General features: G+C 35.4%; 1 protein-coding gene across 1 annotated transcript in view; it reads left to right on the plus strand.

Annotated features, from left to right (window-relative positions):
- Window positions 1–17165, plus strand: part of LOC140172089 (EGF domain-specific O-linked N-acetylglucosamine transferase-like) — a 28328-nt gene extending 11163 nt beyond the window's left edge. The window contains exons 4-17 of the mRNA XM_072195437.1: window positions 53–161; window positions 896–899; window positions 1587–1686; window positions 2396–2494; window positions 3475–3587; window positions 4982–5085; window positions 5814–5906; window positions 6451–6609; window positions 7786–7854; window positions 10871–10929; window positions 12241–12271; window positions 13978–14069; window positions 15262–15364; window positions 16932–17165. Coding sequence (XP_072051538.1) covers window positions 53–161; window positions 896–899; window positions 1587–1686; window positions 2396–2494; window positions 3475–3587; window positions 4982–5085; window positions 5814–5906; window positions 6451–6609; window positions 7786–7854; window positions 10871–10929; window positions 12241–12271; window positions 13978–14069; window positions 15262–15364; window positions 16932–17081 — 1285 coding nt within the window. The 3' untranslated portion in view covers window positions 17082–17165. The remainder of the gene's footprint in view (window positions 1–52; window positions 162–895; window positions 900–1586; window positions 1687–2395; window positions 2495–3474; window positions 3588–4981; window positions 5086–5813; window positions 5907–6450; window positions 6610–7785; window positions 7855–10870; window positions 10930–12240; window positions 12272–13977; window positions 14070–15261; window positions 15365–16931) is intronic.
- Window positions 17166–23808: the final 6643 nt, after the last annotated feature.

The raw sequence follows: 23808 nt of genomic DNA on the forward strand, positions 1-23808 counted from the left end.
GTACTCTGAATGACACCTATATATTTCTACTATCATGACGATTGTTTTACAGGGCACGATCAATAGAAGCACAACAAGACATCTTTTGGAATCAAACTGACTTTGGGTACCTCAAGAATATGAGAGAAGGTCACACTCAGTTATGTATACCAAAGACACAGGTAGGATCTATGGCAAATATTTGATTTTTTATTAGAACATTCTGAGATTTTGTCTTTGTATTGCATGTACTTTTAAAGACATAACTTAACTTTTAAAGACAGAGGTATAACTTTATCCCACACAAATTGTGTAGATAGGTTGAGAATGAGGTCATCACCATGAAATTTTTTTTTCCGCAAATGATTTTTTCATCATAAAAAGAGTAAAAAGCTAAAAAAAAGTTTCCTAGTCTATTCCCTGATCCCTCATATTCACTAAAAAGATTGTACCCTGAGGCAGTGATCTAATTGAATAGTAAAATTAGCTGGCACTCAACTTGAGCTAGCTACAACCCTGGAAGCATTGAAAAGCAGATACTGGCATTCATCAATCACTGCCAAGTGGTGTTTTGTTGTGTATTGTGTAAATCTGTAAAGAAAAAGTGCACTGGAATATGGTCAGACAGATTTAATTTTTATTAAAGTGTATTAGTCAAAGCATAAAAGTAGATATAAGCACAGTAATCAATGACTGAGTAATAAGTGTGTATTGTGGTTATGGTCATGGGGTTATTCAAGTGTACAGTGGGTTAGTTCATATGGAACCAAATTCACATAAATAAGTAGTGTTTCTAGATAATTAAGGGAATAGACCAAAAGATCTGCGACTTCCTATAAATGAGAGAAGGGGACAAAAAGGGTAAAATATTAATGCAGAAAATGATGAATTTCAACATTTCATAATTCTGTTTTAGGCAGGTAGAAGGCCAGCCTTCTATGAAACCAGTCTTGTGTATTGGGCATTATCAATTTATTGTTTTGTTTCCTAAGAAAATTGGACTCTTATTTTATAAAGAATTAATTCAGATGTACCATATTGTTTCTAATAAATGCCCACTCTTTTGTCTTCAATCAAAATGTTGATAAAGACTTATAAAGTGCAGAACTTCTTCAAATGAACACCCATTTTACAAAAATAGTACCCGAGGAGAGTCAGTACAAACATATATTCATATGAAGTTAGCAAAAGAGGTTTTCATCGAACATTGTTCTAAATATGTGACTTGATCAAGGGGAATGAGTCACATGTTGGCAATTTTCAATTAGTAGTTACTACATCATTTTCTGGCAATAAATGCTACATTTGGATGCAAACCACATCAAAATTGGACATTTGGTTACCGAGTTATGAGCAATTTATCAATGGCTGAAAACAATATAAAACAAAAGAATTTGAACACTGTTTTTGCCAATATCTCAAAAACAATATTTGCTTTTTCTCTAACATTTCCACAGTTTGGAAATGGCTGTAAAATTGCACAAACAAACAATTTCTAATTTTGCAAAGTTGCTACACTGTACCTATAGAGGACTTTATTTTAATATATTCCTTACATTGATATGACACATTGTAATATTTGATTGATTCTTGTGTTGTATCTTCAGCAAAGTACTTCTCTGGATTGTTCACCACAAATGCATTTTTGCCGAGCCCGAACCTTGTATTCAATTTGACACAGCTTCATCCGCATTCCACTTATCAAAGGTTAGTATAACGTATAACACCCATGGAAAAGCTGCATCACTTTCACCATGTTTTTGTTTACAACATCAAAACAAAATGTATCTCAATTATTGTTATTAGGTCGTCTGAAGGAAAAGACCTTATGACATCAATAGTTGTGTGTCCGTCAGTCAGTCATTGTGGCCGTCAACAATTATGTTAGGTTTTTGGTTAAAATTTGGTCTCATATGAACAGTTCAAATCCTAAATTGCATCCAAACTTAGGTCATAGTTGCTTTATGGGAACCCTTATCTATTGGTGGAGTTCAGGGTCACACAGTAATTTGTCTATCTGTTTATTTGTATATGTTGGAAATCAAACTATTCGTGCAGTTTCCAACTGGAATTTACATTTATATTTAGGGCCTTGTACAAAGAGTGTGAAGAATGAATCTTGATGTGAATATTCTTTGAATGCTTGTAAACACATTTACAGTGTGAAGTGCACATTGTAGTTAATATTTTTGGTATTGAAAATGCTAACATGGAGGATATGTTTCCCATTATGGAGGGCCATTATGGAGGGGAACATGATCCTAAAAGAGCTGATTTAACATTCTTCCATTCCAATTTCAACCAAAACAATACTGAAGGGCATTTTGTTATTATTTTTCTTTAATTGTAATTTTCCCCCAGCTTCAAGTGAAATTTATTAACACCAATAAATTGTGATTTTTATTTTGTGTGACAGGTACAAAGCTCTTGACAGTGGTTATGTGTCGGGTGACTGCAGTATGAACCATGATATATTAGAACAATATAGTCAACATAAAGGAGACTTACAATCATGGTAAGAATTAGTAATTAAATCATTTGTCAGCTTACATGTAGTCAAGGTTGGCTAATTTACTTAAGAAATCACACAATCTAGGACATGTGTTAGTGGGGTACATATTGATGAAACTGTGATAACTACAACAACAATAACGGCTGCCATGAACGATTGAGTTAAAAATTGTAGATTTTGGCCTAGATATTTACTAAATTCTATACATAATCATACAATATTTGCTCCATTTAGTGCCATTTTGAAGAAAGCTTATTAATGGAAGCTTTTATGATTGAGTGCTGGTCGGCAACTGCTTAAGTTTGTTCGGATTATATAAGGCGGAAAAATAAGACTCATAACACTGTGTATTGATATAGAATCGCATGTACACTGTTGAGTGCGGTGTCTATGCTAGTTGTGCATTGCGTAATGCATGACTAGCGCACGCTTATGTGAATTTATAAGCCGAACAAATGCAGATACTGCCGACTGGTGTAGTATCAACCGTGCATGTAGTATAGCCAGCCTCATCTTGGAGTCTTACCAAAATCAGTATAAACACTGACATTCACATATTCACAATTCGTAAGATGAATACATGATTATAAAACATGATTGGTCAAAGCACATTGTAATGGGGAGTTGACCAGGAAAAAAACTAAATTTGACTGAATATAGTGAGTTATGCAATAAGGCCTAAAAAAAATTGTTTGATTGGCGTAACAAAAAAAAAATAGGGTAGGTCGGTTGGATTTTTGTTTTGTTTTTTACACACATTTTTAAGCTGTAAATTGGAACTTTTTTAACATTTTTTTATAAATTTCGATTTTTTTTTTGTGCAAAAATATATAAAGAAAAAAGTCTAGGGTCGGGCTTATTTTTACGGTCGGTCGGGTTATGCTAATCAAACAAATTTTTTTAGGCCTAAACGAAATTTCTCCATCATTGAAGTTAAAACAGATATAACCATGCATGTTTATCATGTTAAAATTTATTTTCAGGGTTAAGGAACTGGGTAATATTTCGGAAATTTCTACCGGTACAAGGGAAAAGTTGCAATCCCAATGTGATGTTGTGTTAGACAAACCAACCTTTTTAATGAAACTTGACGCAGGTAAGTTATTTTTCTCAAGTTTTTGGAAGAAATAAGAAAGTTATGTGCAAACATTTAAAACAAATGTTGTTGCAGGAATTATGCATATACCGTAACCACTCGGGTATAAGCCCACCCCCCTAGATGGCAGATTTCACTTAAAAATGGGTGTGGGCTTATAACCGGGGAGGAGCTAGTACTTGAATTTAGAAATAAGAAAAATCATCCCCATTTGTATATGCCTAATGTACCAGTAATTTCTATCATAAGTGTGGAATGTTAATTATCAAGTGATATCTTTTTATATTTGTTCTTACATGTAAATGTAAGAGAAAAACATTGATTTGATTTAAGAACTAGGCCAAAATTTAGTACTGGGCTTATAGCCGAGTGCACCCTTGTTCCCAGAATGTTTTGAAAAATAGGGGGTGGGCTTATACCTGAAGGTGGGCTTATACCCGCCGTGGTTACGGTAATAATAAAATGTGATTGGCAACCACTAATGGGCTGTAATGTTGGCATTTTCACTTTTTGAGATATTGGGCAGGCAACTTTTCCCCCAAATAAGCTTAACATTGATATATTACATGTCCCTGTTGCTTCATAATTAATTGTTTAAACTTATGATCTCAACACAAAATTAAGACATAACTCAAATTTTCGTCAAACAAGTTCTGCCGACATTACAGCCCAATCATGGTGAATGCATGGTCACAAAAAAACCTGAGTATACAGACAGCTTTTCCCTGAAAATATATGCTTCACCTGTTGACATTAGTCTGTGCCAGTGTTTAGAAATTGTTTCATCTGAGTTATTACTGTTTGAATTTATTCCCTGTGATTTCTTAAACAGGTTCCATCATTATAATCTTTTCCTGTAAACTTGATGAGAGAGTATTTTAAGCGTACAAGGCATATTTATTGTGTTGAATTGCACACTTGTTTCTGATTGGCAGCTGAGGCGAGATGCTGTTACGAAGTGGAAATATATGAATGAACTTTGCGCCATATGCGTTGTTAGCTCTGACTTTGCGGTAGTACGCGCTCATCAACAGTTTTCAGCAAAACATTTTAGTATGTATTATACACTGCTCTTCATGTCCGTTCAGCCAATATGAAACTATAACGTATCACAAGTTGACACAATTGGCTTATCATACACTCAGTCTCAGTCAGTGGCAGCGCTACAGGGGGGGGCTTTTGAGTTAAAACCCCTAAAATTATGTAAATATTTGTCGATTTTGCCCCCCACCTGAAATTCACTTTAACCCCACCCCCGAAAAACCTTCCTGGTGCTGCCACTGGTCTCAGTCTCACACTTGCTTGTTAAGCCTAATGATTCAGGGAGAATTTTGATGCAGTACATTTTTGTAACCCATGTATATTAATTTTTCTGTTACTGATTTATTCTGCAGGTGTAAATATGTACCACCATTTCTGTGATTTTGTTAACCTCTACCTATCTCAGGTCTACAATCAAAGTTACTCATCGGATATATACATCATTATGTGGGATACGGTAAGTCACTACTTTGACTGTCGAAAGATTAAAAAAAGTCACTACTTTGAGTTGCTTGCAAGGGTTATATTTCAAGGACAAGGTCCATTAATGGGAGAGTGTTAGGGTACTTACTAATCACCTTTAGTGTATATGGTACAGGTTGATCTTGCAACTATCAAGGCAGCATTTTCTGTAGATTAAATTCAGACTTTCCCAATATTATATTTAGAATTGGGTAAATGGGCCATGAGAGTACTCTGTATAAAAGATTTGTGATTTTCATGAAGCTTAGTGAAAATGATCAAGATTGAAAGCCATCATTTTGCAAGGGTCACTTCATGGTCATGTGATTGTTGTATTGATTTTGTTTTTTACATTGCTAATTTCAACCTTATTATATCTGTGTTCCACTTTAAAAATATAACTATATAATCATGTAACATGTATGTGTTATTTTGCTTGTTTTGTTTTATAAGTTCACTTAAATAATGTCTCCATGATTGCAAAGGTCTTCTTCCTGTATTTTATGATACGTGTCTACTATTTATAATATTTCCATTGGGATACTGTTTTAATTTTTCAGGCTGTGTATCTTGATCACTGATCTTTTATCTTTGTAAAACTTTATTTTTGGTATATTGATTTATTGTGCACAGCGCTTTGAAACTGCATATAGCACTTTATAAATGTATTTTATAAATATTATTACTACTTGTTTATTTCTATAACATCATGTTCTATTTCAGAGTGGTATGTTTTATGGTGATTTCTTCAGTGAAACATGGCAGGCCTTTTCAGATCATCCAATCATTCCATTGAGAGACATGGCAGGGAAAACAGTAAGTTATTTTATTTGGCAAATGTCAGTTTTGTTAAAAGTTTGTAAGACAAATGTTAGGAAAAATTTATATATTTAATAAGTGAGTACATAACATGTATTTTGGGAAAATATATAGATTGCATGAGAAATCCGCCATATTGGAGCGTGATGCATGGGGATCAACATAGTGTACCGTCAGCATTTCTTCAGAAAAAAACAACAATTTTGAACCATAATCTGTATCGTAAAGTATGAATCATTCAGAAACTTGAATTAAAAGAGGATATTGCTAAACTGTGTGTAAAGTTATGCTTTAATGACTATGCACACAATGATCTCTAAAAAGCACACTCAATGCTATTGCTAGTTGCTGATAAATAACATGCACTGATTGACACTCCTTAATCAAACAGGTATAACATGGGCACACCTAGCAACTTCACACAACATTGTCTATCTGTTTGAACACAACATAGTCTGTTTAAGGGCTTTGGATCCCCAGGTCAAGCGCTTTATAAACTGTAAATGTAAGATTTTTTTAATTCGTCTGTTTTACTTCCCAGGTATGTCTCCAAGATGGCGTTTTCAGCACATTACCCAGAATGCCTAGGGGTTTCTTCTATAACATGCCAATGGTTCCAGACTGCTCTGGCAGTTCCTTCATGCATGCTTTCTCTCAACATGTAGTGCATAGATTGGGCATCATACAGCAAGGACCTGTGGTAAGTTGGGAAGAGTTTAGCATATCTAGGCCGCCACATCAAGGATTGGCACTCACCCTAATTACAACCCAGGTTCTCTTGGTTCACTGAAGTCACACATTCATTTTTTTTTTTTTTTTTTTTTTTTCATTCATTCATATTTTATTTCCATAAAAATCAAAGACATTACATAAAAAATAATATATAAACACGGTACATATGGAGGAAAAGGCTGGAAGACCAAAAAGGTCTGAAAGTTAGCCTTTCCCTGAAATCAAATGAAATTAACAAAATAAATCAACATCACATAACATAACCAAAAGACAAGGGAAGGGGGGGGTGCTCACGGAAAATGGGAATAGCCCATAAATATGTGCAGTCTTGCCGAGCAGCTTGCTATACACGCACCGAAATTGTGTGCTAAGGGAGCAAAATGCTTGGATATCTGCCTGCTAGAAATGTGTTCTAATTAAAAGACCAACATTTAACAGTCTCTCGCGCAACGGAGCCACTTTAGCACATAGAGGGCAGCAGTTTTAGGGGTACGGCATGCCGTTACCCCTTTGAAGGTAACGGGACACCGTTACCATACGAACGGGAGCGCGTCAGCAATTGACCCCGGCAATTGACGGTCAGCTCGAGATTGCTCGTTCAGCAAGTATCGCCCGTGCATACAACGTGTGCACTGTGCACAGCGAGTCGATGCATTGAATGGTCGAAAATATGAAAATGGAGTGTAAATTTTTCGCTAAAATATCAGATGTGGCATGTTTGCCCCCTTAAAATCCCCTATTGGTGTAACATTTTGCAGAAAACCATATACCCTATTGTTTGTAATAAACGCTCCCCCTCTTCTAAAATGCCCCCCTCCAATTTTTCTGTGAAAAATTGACGAAAATGCTAACGTTTCCATGCTATATCGTGTGAGTAAGCTTAAAACTACCATCAGTTAGTCAGTCTTGTCAGGTACGATCGGTAAATTGCATGGACAAAACCTATTATGACTCACACTTCCATCCATTCCATTGCCTAATTATGGTAGAATTTCACCAGATTCTTGCTTGCTGATGCAAATACGAGTGTAATTTTGATGTATTTACCACGAAAATGATGCATGAAGTAAAGAAAATGTATTTAAAAGACTATTTTAGACCATTTTTCCATATAGATACACATTTTGTTTCTTTTATCTTACAGCGAGACAAATTGCGCATCACATTTTTAGACAGAAATTCTTCATTTCGTAATGTAATCAACCAAAAAGAAGTAAGTACAAGTATTTTACTAGGGGAGTGTGTTGTGTGTTCTGCAAATGCTGTCCATCTTGTTATACATACAGCAAAAGAGTTAAGGTATTAGTTATGTTCACCCTGTATATCGTAAACAAAGACAAATATGTCAAAATGAAAAGCAACAACCAATACCTGTACCTTTTAGCTCTGATTTAAGAGCTCATATGGTGAAAGCAGGTGAGAAGTAAAGAAACTGATCGAAAACCCATGGAAGGAACAAAATCAGAAATTGCATTTTAATGTTCTAATCAATGGAAAGCATGGTGCTAGTTCTCTTATTCAAGGATGCTTTTGAATTTGCATCTTCCTTGGGATTTTAGATAGCTGTCTTTATTTCTTGACCGATTTCAAGGAATGAGGTTAAGCTAAATGATACAGTTATTGGCTGTTGGTTCTAATTATGACATTATATGTCTTTGTTTAGGATATACAGGGGTGAACATAACTGGTACCTTAATTCTTGTGCTGTCTGTAGTCATTTCAGGTAGAATATCAGTCATGAAGTCCATTATTTGTGATTAACACTTAGACTGCTGCCCTCATTCGTCAACTGTCTGGATTGACAACTGAGAAAACTATGTTGCAACCAGATTCTGGTTGCACTGCGACTGCGCATTTGTGTCCAAATTGACCCTTTGACAGAGTTTGTTGTTGAAAACATATTTTAGAACTTCAGAGCGCAATCTTGTCACAACGGGGTGGTACGCGAGCACTGACAGGCAGTCATGCAAGAATATATTCACAATATGAACTATAAGTTATTCAGTCGTCAATACAAAGCATAACACAACTGCATGTTCAGTATAGACGACTGATGGATTTAGTTAATTAACACTAGCTTTGCAGGAATTAAAATCTGAAAGTGTTCACATCTACTGAAAAGGTTCAGTAAACCTCCAGCTCCGCAGGAAATTGCCTGATTTTGCAAAGTTTGCTCAGATGTCACAGATCTGTTAATAGCCATTTCAGCAATGAATGGCATCTCAGGCTGCACACACATGCTGGTCTGGACATGACATCCACATCAGTAAGGTTGTTGATCCATTCTTTTATTAGCATACTCTATATCGATTTGATTGACTGTACTTGCTGTGTGTATTATTGCCTTCTAACTTGAAATTCAGTGCAAATTTGATTGTAATTGGTGCATACAGTGGAGACAGTTTTGTTATATAGATGTACAATATTATTGTATTCTAACATTTAACATTGATTTTTGTTTGTTTGTTTCAACATTTGCTTACTAACACGCTAACGATGATACATAGCTAATATGTGGTAAGAAATGTAATGTTCTGTGTTTGTCTGTGTATGTTTTTTTACCAATTTTTGTGAATTAATGCATGATTCTTATTTATTTATTTATTTAGTAATACTGTCCAGCATCCCTTATCCAGACCTCTTTTAAATGACATGATTGGGGCTCTTTTATACGGATCTCTCTATTATCCGGACATGTGATCTTCATAGATTTACATGTTTTAATGCTTTGAGAGCTTGATTTCATGCACTGAAGCATTTAGAAGGCTATAACTATGTGGCATAAAGCACTCAAATACCATCTTTCAGTATTATTAGCCCATTTTGAGTAAATTTGCTGTCTCAATGTTAGCACTTCTGACATTCAATGAATAATTACACAAAATTCACTTATCACTTAAGGATTTATCACTTATCCGTCCCATTATGGCAGGATAAGAGAGGATGGACTGTAATACAAATACTATTTGTCTATGAGTGTGATGGTTCAACCATAATCTCATGGTGAAAGATGGATTTTTATATTTCATAAACAAGTATGGTGAGTGGCTTTATATTTTACTTGTTTTATCTACCGTTGGAAGTCCAGTGCTTGTGCATAAATTGTATTTCATATCAAGAATATTTAATACTTATTTGTCAACACAATAAATTTGCTACAAAATAATTCATATTTCTATTAATTTAACTAAATCAGCACGTCTGAAATGGTAATGCACCCAAACAGCTGTAGCTAGCCTGTAACCCCTTCCCATGCACAGCATGCAGCTTACTTGTAACACATGAAAAAATTGGAAAAATGATGGGCCACTGAACATACTTGGACCCCCAAGGATTTTTTACAATACTGTTACTTTATTAAGTGTTAAATTCAGTTATACAGAGATCTTATGCCAGGATTATTTGAGCTTAAGGCAAGTTGATATCATGCATGATTGCACACTGATTGTTATGTGAACTTTTTACCCTACATGTATCTAGGGACTTGGGTTAAAGTTCAAATTTGCCTTTGTACATTTCTACAACTCTGTGAAAGTGGAGTTACTGCACCATGCAGGTTACCTGTTATGTAAACAGTAATATGTAGAGACAAACATTTTCCCTTCTTCTAAGTAAAATGGAATTCCACCTTCAATATATTTTGTGTGATTTTATATTTCTTTTGATCTCAGTTAAGACTCAAAAAGACTTGATAATGCATGTAAGTGAAGGTAGATTGAAAAATGAAGAAAACAAAAAGTAAGTCTTCAAAATGGACTTTGAACCGAAAAAAAAAAACCCCAAAAACCCAGGAAAACTTTGGTACCTTGGCTTGAAAATGAGGATTACGTGTGTAGTGTGCTATGCCAACCCCACAATGGCTCTGTACACTTACTTGTTTACATGGTTGGTCCATAACAACCAAAAGATCGGTGATGTCTTATAAATGAAACTAGTTTGTTAGGGAGGGAGTTAAAAATGTTGATTATGTTTTTGTTTGCTAAAACATGGTGCAAAAATGTATATGTTGCATATTATGTGTTGCGGGGAGAATCTGGTTTACCTTAGCACAAATGTATATGCATGTAGGTGATATGTATGTAATATGCATGCTGTGTGTAGGGGTAGGGGTGTGTGTATGTTTTAAATGCTTTCTGTAAGAATTTTCATGTAAGGTGCATGCTGATTTGGGTCAAAATTGATAATTCTGTAGATTAGGTTATATGTTATACCTCATTTTTTCCTTACAGCTAATAGATGAATTGAAGAAAAATACTGGCTATGATGTGAAAGTTGTGGTCTATAACTTGTGAGTAACTATCTATTATAATGAAATCCATAGTTGAAGATTAGTTTGTTGTAGACCAACACTCAAACATTATTTTATCAAAATTAGATTTCTTTTTTGCATTTTTTAACTATCACATGTATGGCCATCCACCAAAAATGGGCTGTAAGGGCTGGATGTTCACTTTTTGAAATATTGGGCAAATTCTCCCCAAATTAAGCTTTACAAATATATTGCATGTCATTATTATTTGTTAGGAAAGTAGTAATATATCAATAAATAGGTTGAGCAATTCTTTGTTTTCTTGGCATTAAAAACATCAATGGACCGTATCTGAGAACTATAGGTAAATGAAGTAATTCTTGGCCACAAGATCGAACACTATGAACGCTAGTGGCTCCGTGATAAACACACGCGAACATAGTGCGGTACAGGGGAAAGCATACAAGCGCCTTGCATTGCGTACATGCTTAGTACGCTACATGGACGCAACACACATGATCCAGTTTGGACAAGAAATACTTAATTTACCTGTAGTTGTGTTAGTATTAGGCTGCGATCACATAGAAGTATACTGTATACGGTATTCGCTATACGATATACGCTCATTCGATCAGGCCGAGTTCACATAGGAGTATACTATGTGAACTCAGGCGGATCGAATGAGCGTACATTGTATAGCAAATACCGTATACAGTATACTTCTATGTGATCGCAGCCTTATGGCCCCTTTGTGGTGGATGACTGGATGGTCACTATGTCACCTGTGATAATGAAGCATGCAAATTGCAAATATGAAAGTTATTGATGTAGCTGTAATATGTTCAAACAAAATGGGTCATTTGACTCTGAAATAGTTCTTTAGAAAGTGTTGAACCCTTACTGTATTTCATTGTATCTCAGACACGGTTATGGCGAGTCAAAGTGGTGCCTGAGCTAGCAGTTTGTGCTCAAATATTGAGAAAAAGAAAGCTCCCACTCATAGGGATAGGTATGGGCTTAATATGTGAGATGACTCAATATGGCTCATTATAATGGGTTTTATTTTCCCCCATGTGCATGATTTTCATTGGGAAGGGAAATAGTGAAACTATTGTTGCAACCTATTTTTTGTCATAAATCAATAATTGCAATACATATGGAAATATAAATGTGAATGGCTTCCTTGACTCATTTCCTATCAGATTACTAATGTAGTTAATTACTCTACAGAAATAAGCTGCACCATTTAAGCGATATAACCAAAACTGGACAATTTGACCTGAAGGCTCGGACTCGCGTCAATTTTATTTGATTAACAAAATTATTTATTCCATTCGTTTTCTTTTTTAGGAAAGAGCTAACATTTGTGCAACAATTAAAGGTGAGTTTTTGAACCATATACACATGTTTGCCTCATGTCAGTATTACATGTATGTATGACGCATACTGTCCCAGTGGCGTAGGGGCAGGGGGACATACCACCCAATTGATCTGAAAAAGACATGAAAATTACCAGAAGATAGCGTGTGCCCCCCCATCAGACCCGGTGCCCCTCTAATCATGGTTGATGCCCCCTAAAAATATGACCCATGCTACGCCACTGATCTGACCCAATCACACAAGAGTCATCAATAATGAAATTGAGATAGGCAAAAATAAGGCCCAACAAACAATTAAAAAGGACATATAAAAAGTTGCTAACTTTGCAACCATAGTGATTTCAACATTGGTAAAAGTTGGGTTTTGAAAAGATTTATGTGGTCTGCCATAGACACTCCTGTGTTATTTTGCCTGGCTTGAAACAACAGAGGGCGGTCTGAATGTAAACATGTGACATCATAAGTCAACTCATACAGGAGTCACAAGATGCATGTGGGTTTTGTTTGATTGCCTTAATTTTGCTGTTGTTTTTTTGTTATGTTTTATTTTTAATATTCCAGGGGTAAAATTCACTTAACTTTTAACCCTTAGAAATGAAGTAATTGTTCGCAAGTTACAAATTCCCTTTTACTTGTGGTAACTTTTCAAAGGGTCCCTGCAGTCCTTATTATGAAAGGTACTGATCGTAAATCATTTTAGTGAAATGGATTTTACGATTCGTTGTTATGATTAATTTTGAGATTAAAGAAGCTTCGTAAAGTTTAGTGAAGTGGACCCTGATCTGCGAAATAGAAGTTGCAGTTGTAAAAAGAAGAAATGAAATTGGTTGATTATGTACCGTATTATTTACAAAGCAAGAAATTATTAAGTTCCACCAGATTAATTCCATAAACCTTGTCTGCTGTGTAATGTTATGGTCATTCAGCATGAAAAATGACAAAACTCTCTGATAACAATTTCCAAAATGCTAATTTATAGTTGTGATTCACCCAATCCATTATTAGAATATCTTCATTAAATTTATTCATGACTGTTTTCATGTTAAAATGTAAATATCATGGCGATTTTTGACCTCGCCGTTTTCGGCTATATCAACAAAAAATGTTGCCATCAGTTGGTGGTACCAAAGCCCATAAATAAGCACCCACTAAAAATGATTATTTCATTAAGGGTAGACGAGGCATTGTTGGTCGAAGCAACCTAAAAATCGATTTTCATTATCTAGATCAATATATTATTGAAAATTAACACCTTGATGTTTTGTAAAAGTCCATTCTACAAATCGTATGCTTTGAAAACTTGCTTAATTTATTGTCGTTAATGAGTTATGTACGTTTTACAAAAGTGTTGTTGTTTCAGCCCTCTTTACAACGTAACTCAAGAACCGCAGCACCTATAAAAGTATATCTGTGATATTTTAATTCTTCTACATACTCGCTATGAATTGAGCTATGCAGTTTTTGCCAAAGCTCACTACCATTTGTAAGATGCTGTGAACTACCAAATCACAACAGTTTAAAATAATTAATAACCTTAAGTGCACTGGGGCACTTAATGAAATAAATACAGTACTTAATCATGTATGGTGTGTGTGTGTCAGGAATATCATTTATCATGCTAGACCCATTATGCAGCATTAACAGTAAGAACTGAGAGTTTTTTGCTTTACTACTAACATTGAAATTAACCATTTTGTTGCCTCTGTAGATAACCCATAATTCAGACATTTTTATCAGCATGCATGGAGCAGGATTGACACATCTACTATTCCTCCCAGACTGGGCTGTTATATTTGAGTTGTAAGTAGTCCATTAGTAGTCCATTCCGCAGCAAAGGGCCTGTTTCACAATGATTTATGATCAATATTATTTTGTAAATTAATCTAATACCCTAAAATAACTCACTTTGCTATGTTTGGTCTGCAACCATCAGACTTCATCGTGCATCTGATTGATGATGGTGTGATTTCAAAAATCACACCATTAGCAATCAGATGAATAATCTGCACCAAGATATGTACAACCAATTTTTCACCAAAGTATTTTAGATTTAATAAGTCCAGACTCTGGCTGTGTCGCTCAAGGAGGCAAAATATTTTACACCAGATATTTTTCGCCATGTACTTAGAAAACTTCCAGTTAAATGTATGCTGTGCTAAGTGCTGCATATGTGCAAACATTTGTAACACTCAAGCATATGGATGGTCTTAACCCTGGAATTATGGAATATTTTGAGCCTCATAGCTGCTAAATTGTTGATCTAAAGTATATAAATATATACATATTTATTCAAAAGTGCTCATTTTGTTTTGTTATTTTTGTTTGTTTTTTGTTTGTTTTTATTTTGATCAACTTCACCAAAAATATTTTAATCTTGGGCAATGATTTTTGAGCAAAATTTAGCACATTTTGACCATTTTTGGTGAAAATTTCTAAAAAGTTCAAAATTCAAGTTTCGTTTCCCGAAGAAATTTGAGTCAAAAACACCGATTTCAATAGTTGTCTTCTCTGATAGTCATTCTGCATCTTGGTCTCTGTCTTGACTATGCATTGAGACGAAAATGTTTACAAAAAATTCTTGACTACAGTATTTTGCTATGCTACGCATGCCACCCTAAACACTCCAGATTGTTGTTACTGAGTTGCGGTAAAATTGAAAGTTCCTAATGTTTTGTGGTGTTAAAAATCAGAACTTTTTCAATGGGGCAGCACCCCCTGCAGATTTTTGTTGTTGTAATTTTGACAGTTCAAATACCAAATTCCCTGGCTTTTGGCTTTTATTTATTTATATTTTAGGTTTTGTTGTGTCCCTGGACCTAGAGCTAAATGCTAGGATCATGATATGTGTTGATATATCCATACATGGAGACTTTTATGTCATATCAAGGATGACACTCCATAGTAAACTACGAAAATGTAAAAAGGCCATCATGAATACCACAAGTGAAGTGAATAACACCAATCATCCTATATTATGTTTTAACTTTTGCAGATCTAATTGTGAGGACGAAAGGTGTTATTTAGATTTAGCCAGATTACGAGGAGTACATTATACAACGTGGCAAAAACAACATCTATTGCAAAAACATAATGAGGTAAGATATACTACTGACCAGAACATTTCACAGATACTTAATAGTTTCAAAATTCAATCTTTGCTCCTTTAAAATAAGTCTGTTATCATTGTGAACTTCTAGTTTCAATATAATTTAAGTGATTTACACAACATACTGTTAACCTATTAACATGTGTGGACAAGCAAGTAAAGTGCATGCATCTTTGCTCATTTAAAATAAATCTTCAAACTTGTCTGTTATTGTGAAATTGTAGCTTTTCAATAATTTGAATGGTTTGCATAACATTTATAGTTAATTGAGGGGGCACAATGAAACATCTTATTCAGAATAAAATCACAGCATAGAGAAAACAAAAAATACAAGGAAGGCAATGTCCTTTGCTGTGTAGTTATGCCTTTATGCATGAGTTTGTTTTGGAAACACTGCCCTGAAACTTTATCATACTTCCAAAACATACATAATTCCAGAGAACTATAAATGCTAGGGCTTGAATTTTTTCATTACTTAGTTATGTGGTTCAAAAGAATGATATAGGGGCCTACAGTATACGTATACAATATGGAGCATGAGTATTAACATAATATTTATTTTCATAGTTTTTACTAATCTTAATGTAGGTTAGTAGTGGACATATCACATGTAAAAGTGAAGGTAGATAATTCAAAATAATTATGTTCAATCATTCATTATATCTTCATACATGTCACCTTTCGTCAGCAGAGGAGGCATTAAAACAAAAATATTCACAGGAAATCTCACCTTGATGTTTTGTAAACCCAAATTTGGCTTTGGTACAATTGAACTTTTCACATCCCACGCCCTTTCTTATATTTACAAAACAGTTTGATGTTTCCCTGTTTTGATCTACTTATCACAACGAAACACAAAACAAGCCTTAATCTACTTATCACAACAAAATAAGCTTTGGTATAAACATGCATAGTATCAGAAATGTTCCCCAAATATCAGCACCCTCCTTGAGTGTTTTTCCTTGGTTCAAATCTCAAAACACTGCATACCAATGTATAAGAATAAATAAATACTTCAATTAATACCCTAATAATTTAATTATATCAATTCAATTAAGATATTTTGATTCTTTCCAATATTGTGTCATAATGGATGGGCTGGCCAATATTTTGAGTAGTGGATGCCGACGCAACTACGATAAAAATATTGGCCAGCCCATCCATTATGACACGATATTGGATAGGCAAAAGACAAAATCCTATCTTTTATTCTCATTCTTATTCAGTTGATGTGTAATTTTTAAAGTAAAAGTGTTTTTTCCAGAAACAATAAAGTTAATTTTGTAAGTTCATCCCGCTGTTTTAAACGAACAAAACCATCACAAACATCTAAGCCGCCGAATCACATTCTTGATGTTCGTATTATGCGAACGCATTACCGTGCAATTATTGAGGATCTACAAGCGTGCCGCCATTGCGTGTCGTCGCGCTCACTGTCTTATATGACTATCCAATATTGTGACATAATGGATAGGTGAAATCCAATCAAATTGCTTGTATTCTTGACAAGACTCACCAACTGAATTAGAATTCTAAATCTTGTATTTTTCTTGCAGGCACCTCACCCAAGTCTAGGAACTCCCCATGCTAAGTTCTGTGACTATTCCTTCAACAAAGAAGAATTTGTGAGACTGGTAGACGAAGCTGCTCAGCATGTCAGGAGCCATCCGAAATTCATACCAAAGAATATACATGATGAATTGTAAGATGTGCTGATGTAGCCATGGAGTAAAACCTGTTTGTCTTTCAAAACTTAGTATAATAATAATGGCATCACATTAGAATAACTTGCATGCCTAAGGTGCTTAATAAAGGTGATTATTGGAGTTATTGTACATTAATCAAATAATTGAATTTCAAATTGCAGACCATTTTCCTGTGATATTCTAATTTGTCAGTAAAATCAGGGTGCTGATAAAAGGAAAGATACCTGCGTGATAAGAGTTGTTAATGTCTGGACTACCTAATGGGCTAATTTATTTGAAATCCACACCCCGACTGAGAAAGGTTGTGGAATTCCAACCAAATTCAATAGATTTAAGGTGGTACTACACCCCTTGATAAATTTGTGACTATTTTTGCATTTTTCTCAAAAAATAATAACACACTGGTAAGAAAAGTTACGATTATTATAGAGGCAAGGAATCCAGTTACTACACTGGAATTTCAGTTACTCAAGACAAGCAGTACGTTATATATTTATGATATGAAAAGAGGTACTGCTAGAATGTACCTCATTTCTTAACATATATAATGAACCACTTGTCTTGAATCACTGAAATTTCAGTGAAGTAATTGGATTCCTTGCCCCTATAATATGCATAACTTTTGTTACCAGTGTGTAGTTATTTTTTGAGAAAAATTCAAAATTAGTCACAAAATTTATAAGAGGGTGTAGTACCACCTTGATACTTCCAGATCCAGCCATTGTCATAAAAAAGTAAGTGGTGAATGATTTTGAAATTCCATGCAAAATGCACTATTTTATACATTTCATCCATTTCAGCTGGAATTAAGTTTATAAGTAGCAAATATTTCCAGCTGCATTGAACACAGTGTGCAGTTGGAATTGACATGCCAGTGAAATCTTCTGAAGCCACAGGGAGTGTGGAGTTTAAATTGAATAGCCCATTAGGCTACTGTACTATGCTTTTTTTAATAAAATGAAATGAAATACTCAAGGCAAGATTTTGGACACAATGTATTCAGGTTGCATTATGCAATTAGATAAATATATCACTCAGGAATGACATACATGTACTATGTACAATTTTTATAAGGGCTCATATTGAAATACCCTACCACGCTTTCACACAAAAAGAAGGCAGGATTCCCCTCGCTAAGCGCACGCCTCAGGAAAGCTCGGTCATAAAACGGATTATAAAGATGGATTATATGCATCAGTGATACACCCTGCCTTTTGAAGTGGTCCATGATGAATGGGAAGAAAACAAACTGACTATGGCTCATCGCACAACCCAGGAAAGCGCGCTCCTAATTTAAGTGGCTAATTGCAGTGTTATAATCACACGGGATTTTTAACAAAAGAAGGCTAGCATAGGAAAGCTGCAGGATGGCACACACCTTCCTGTGTAAGGGAATTTCAATTTCAATATGAGCCATAACATGCATGTACTATAATTTGGTTCACTTCAAGTTCAGTTGTGACCAGTGTTGTAGTCCTCGAGTACTGTCCTCGGCCTCGAGGACTCCTCGAGGACAGGTTTTGAAGTCCTTGGTCCTCGGACATGTAGTCCTTGGCCTCGGACGTGTAGTCCTTGGCCTTGGTCTTGGCCTCGGACCTCAAAGTCCTTGGTCCTCGACAACAAGGACCGGACAAGGACAGGCAAAAGCATCAAAAATGCAGGCAAATGTTTAAAGAGTGCAATCTCATGATCTGCTGTTATTAGTTATAAATTAAAACTTTTTATTGTACCTGATTGAGATACAAAACAGTTAGTCAATATTTTGGTGCACTCTTAACTATCATCTTTGCTCTTTGCAAAACATGCACATGGAGGCCAAATATGTGGTTTTATATTAAAATTCCACTCAGCTAATATGATTCCTAAAATAGCCTGGAATATCAAATAGACACAAGAGGTTCTTTAGATATTTAAAGAAACTCATTGGACGCTACTGTAGGACATGTTTCGATTACCTGGTAGGCCCGACTGTGATCAAATGAATTTCATTTATTTTGGGTTAATCTCATCAGTTCACAGAATTAAATGCGGATCAAACACATCGGTGTGTTACGTTATAATCTTCACTACTTGTGTAGATAAGGGAGCAACCCAAATGTTTGATGAAGTCCTATTAACGAAAGTCCTTCCGTTAGGGAGGGAGGGGGTCGAAAAGTCAGATTACGTTTGTATAAAAAGTCGTTAAAACATCGGTCAAAGTTGATCTTTTTAAAGGATTTAATATAAAATATCAGTATTTTCTGAATTAGGCCTACAATATTGAAAACTTACAGTGGTTGCTTCAAAATGATTTTAAATCAATATTGTGTAGAGTACTCGCAACCTGCAACTTGTAAGTTAATTTTGTAAGCAGCTGATTCTTTTTTATTGAAAATCCAGCAAGTCCTAATTATTTTTCTTCGTGCCAAAAAGGTATGAAGAAAATATTTTACAATAAAATAGAATATTTGTTTCTTCCATAAACGTGATCAATATCCTAGCATTGTCGCACCCATCCACCATAGCGACGGCACTGCATACAGGTATGAGTTTTCGATAATTGACAATTGCGTTAGAGGAGTGGGTCCCGGGGAATGGGTGGAGGGGGTTAGCGTTCTACCGAAAGGACTTTCGTTTTTTATTGGACTTCATCAAACTTTTGAGTTGTTCCCTAAGACTAAGAAACAAATCGACATAATGAACAAGTTGGGTTTTGTTGGTTGAAACTAGGATAAAGAATCCATTTTAGGCATGTTTATTATATAAAGTACATAGATAGGCTTACTGTGCAGCATTATTTAAAGTGCATATAAAATTGCCTTATGTTAGCGACAATATGACCCCCCCCCCCCATTGGGCGTGGTTTAGTATGGTTCATTATTATGAAAGTCCTTGGTCCTTGGCCTTGGCCTCGGAGACAAAAGTCCTTGGCCTCGGAGGGTTGTCCTTGGCCTCGGACACCATGTCCTTGGCCTTGGCCTTGGCCTCGGACACCAAGTCCTTGGCCTTGGCCTTGGCCTCGGACATAAAGTCCTCGACTACAACACTGGTTGTGACGTACGTGCATACTTTGATCGCTGCAGTATCAAGTCGCCTGCGTAAAGTTAAATGTGCTGGGTGTACACACACGCATGTTGCTCAACCGTGAAAAAGCATTGACTTCACTACCAAACTTGAGGTGAACCAAATTATATATACAGTTTTTACCATGTTGTACAAGCAGACGCCAGGTTTGTAATACTACTGTAGTAATGTATCAGTAGCGCAGGAAATATTTCCGAGGGAGCTAGGGAAAAGTGCCTAAAATGTTGCATATTTTCCCCCAAATTGTGGGATTTTTGGTGACTATTAGCATGGTGGGGTGAGGGTTTGATACAAACCCAAGTGTTACCTGACACTGTATCATACTTAATTTTTTTAATTTTGTATTGCTGATGATTGATGAGCTTGTAATCGTGAATATGATTGGCTTTTGTGATTGGTTCTATCAGCTAATTGTGAAAGTGAAATTATATGACAGGATAAGTTTGTTTTTGGTGCATGCTGTATGAGAACGCATCTATAGCATCATTTATAATGTCAGATATATCAAGGGTTGAGAACCAAAAAGCCGTATAAGATTTTCTGGCTCTCAACCCTCGATATATGACTTTATCAAATGAACGTTGGCAGCACAGAGTATACAGTACTTCAATCTGATAGGCAATGTTATGAACATAATGCTTACACTTTGGTTGGAGCCACAGAATTAGAGAAGGAGAAGCAGGACTCCCTATACCGCCTATACCACGTGACGGTGCACGGAGACGAACAAAAACAATTCTGCATCACATCTGAAGCACCTTGGTACTCAAATGCAGGTTGCATCAAGTGCATCTCTCAAATGTGCCCATCATTCATGCCGCACTTGCATGACAACAAATGCCTCGAGCGTATTACGAGGGAAATCAAATGCTCCCAATTTTTGTATTGAGATGGCGGTCGAGTCCCGATTCTCCTCTAATTCTGTGGGTGGAGCACATTATAATGATGTTCACAATCCTCAGCCACATACAATAAAGTAATCTTGCCATCTGTTTCAAAGATGCCTTCCTAGGCTATGGACATACTAGAAGACTAGCTGCCTAATCAAATGACATGGTTAGCAACTCAACATATCTGGGTGCATTTCATGCTATTTTTTTCATTCATGTTGTAAAGATGGACTGGCATCCAGAGTATACCATTTTCTATCCTGATGTGACAGTGATGTCAGTGCGCATTTCATTGGGCACAGCAACAAATCATCAGTGTTCACTCAAAGCGTACACACTCACATGCTTAATGACGCCGCGTAGATGCATGCATGAGACAGCTGCCTCATCCTTTGACGTCACTGCCCCATCAGGGTGAAAAATGGTATAGTGAGCTTGTTTAGCCACCGTAATATATAACTACACGGATATGAGGTACAAATAATATAAAATTACAGAGATATGAGGTTGATTCAAAAATACTGGCACTGACTGTAATTGAAATTATAATGAGCGGGTTAAATTTTACTCCTAGTTTACTTACCCACCAGGAATTTCAATTTGTGTGTGACTTATTTTGCAGCATGTTGTATGCATAACTACTTTATACCACCAAAATGTCTTGCCAGTGGTCTATAATCCTACCATTTCAATGAAATTGTGTTCCACAAGTTATTTTTTCTGCAAGATATGTTATTTTTGTACTTTTATACAAAATTTGTAATTCTCCTAAATGTGCAATGTCAGGCATGCCATGGTTTTGTACTTAGTGTACCATTAGAAAGTTAGAAATATACTAGATGGGAAATGAATATTTTCATATATCCTGTACATCTGTACATGTTTTACCTCAAGTTTTGTAAAATGACATCACTGTGTGTGTATATCCCAGAAAATACAAAACAAATGTGTTTAAAATGTTATAAACATGTTTTGGTTTTGGCAAGGTTTTATGTTGTGTTATACAAAGGTCATGAAAACGTTTTTTAAAAGTCTTATATGAAAAAACAATACAGCACAAAGTTTTAAGTTGAAAGTTTCAAGACGTTCCAGCTGTTGAGTTGATGTTCTTTGCTTGAAGACACCTGTATTGGCCGTAAGGCATTGCCACTGATTCAAAAATTGGAAGGTCTTGGAACCACCAATTTGCAACTTTACACTCATTTCATATGAACAGGTCACAAATGTTATTTTAAAAACATTTTGTTGTAAAAATGATGAGGGCCAGTGTTTCTAGAACTTAAGGGCTTTGATAGCAACGTTTGCACGGTATTTTTTCTGGGATATGAGAGCACATCAGACATTGAATTGCATTCTGAATACGAGAAAATATATGCTAAAATCTAATTTAATAAAACAATGTGTTTTGCTTGGCATGAATGTGCTATTTCTGCACTGCTTATTATCTTTTGGGAACAATTGGCAACATTCTTCAGGGTTTTTTTTAAAGCGTACAATGTTGTCTCTTTTTATTAGATTTATAAAAATATTGACTGCATAGATAATTAAGAAAACCTCCATGTTTTAATATCAAGTTTGTATTCAGTACTGTACTAAATGGGATTCCATTATTTATATTGTATACAAATTGCAAATTCTGTATATATTTTGTACTTGCCTAAACCTATTATGTATATATTTATTGTTCTATTTATTTTCTGGGCATTTCTGTATTCTTTATTTCAATTTAACAGAAGCTGAAACGAATGTGTCAAAAATGCATACATGGACATGTTTACTTAATATTTCTGTCACAAACTAATGGCAGTTGCTGATATAATATGGGTGTTATGAATATGCAATTATGTGATGCGATCAAGCAAAATCAGTCGGAACTCGGAAATATTAAATTTTCAGTTTCTTATAGGATAGCAATAAGCATTTACAAAGCTGCATTTTGCAACAAAAAAAACCATTGTAATTGAACAACCCGTTCCAAAAATAGGAGCAATTAAAGAGTTTCCAAAACAATAGAAAACCAAAGGAAATATTTCCTTTGTATGGCTATATCTCAAAATCAATATTCCCGAATTCCGACTGATTTTGCTTGATAGCTCTCACTTATGTAGAAGAGCCTGGTGCATGCAATGTGGCATTCATTCATAAACCAATTCAATCAGCCAATCAGGGCCACTCTTAATCATACATGCATATTCATAGAGGTGCCACTTTTCCATATTATGCATATTCAGAGGGGTCCATATATATCAAGATATTTTTAACCCATCATAGCATAAGTAGACCATTGTAGCTTTTAGGGGCTCTCAGAGATAAAAACATTGGCCTATAAATTAATAAGTTTAGAGACAAAAATTTGTAATTCAGTGATTTGCTTCTATGGCGGTTTTATTTATAGAGTGTGCTGCCAAAATCCATCCATCACCTGTGGTCCTTGTGCACTTTATTGTGTTTGAATACGCTGGCGAAGTTACGTAATTAATCGGATTACTTACCATAGCAATAGGTGAAAACAATTTTGAACATATCGCGCTGCACTACAACCAGGTTACATTCATCACCTGTGTATGTCTGCAATCATAGATTGAATACAATACTGGTCTTTTCAAAGAGACTAATCTTACAGGTGCAAGTAATCAACATGATATGGTTCAATGAAGAGGTACCGTGTGAACGTATCAGTGCAGCGCGGTATATTCAAAAATTGTTTTCACCTATTGCTATGGTAGTTAATCCGATTATTACGTAACTTCGCCAGCGTATAGGCACTGCACTTA

Source organism: Amphiura filiformis, chromosome 15 (assembly GCF_039555335.1).
Source record: "Amphiura filiformis chromosome 15, Afil_fr2py, whole genome shotgun sequence".
In the NCBI taxonomy this organism is placed as follows: Eukaryota; Metazoa; Echinodermata; class Ophiuroidea; order Amphilepidida; family Amphiuridae; genus Amphiura; species Amphiura filiformis.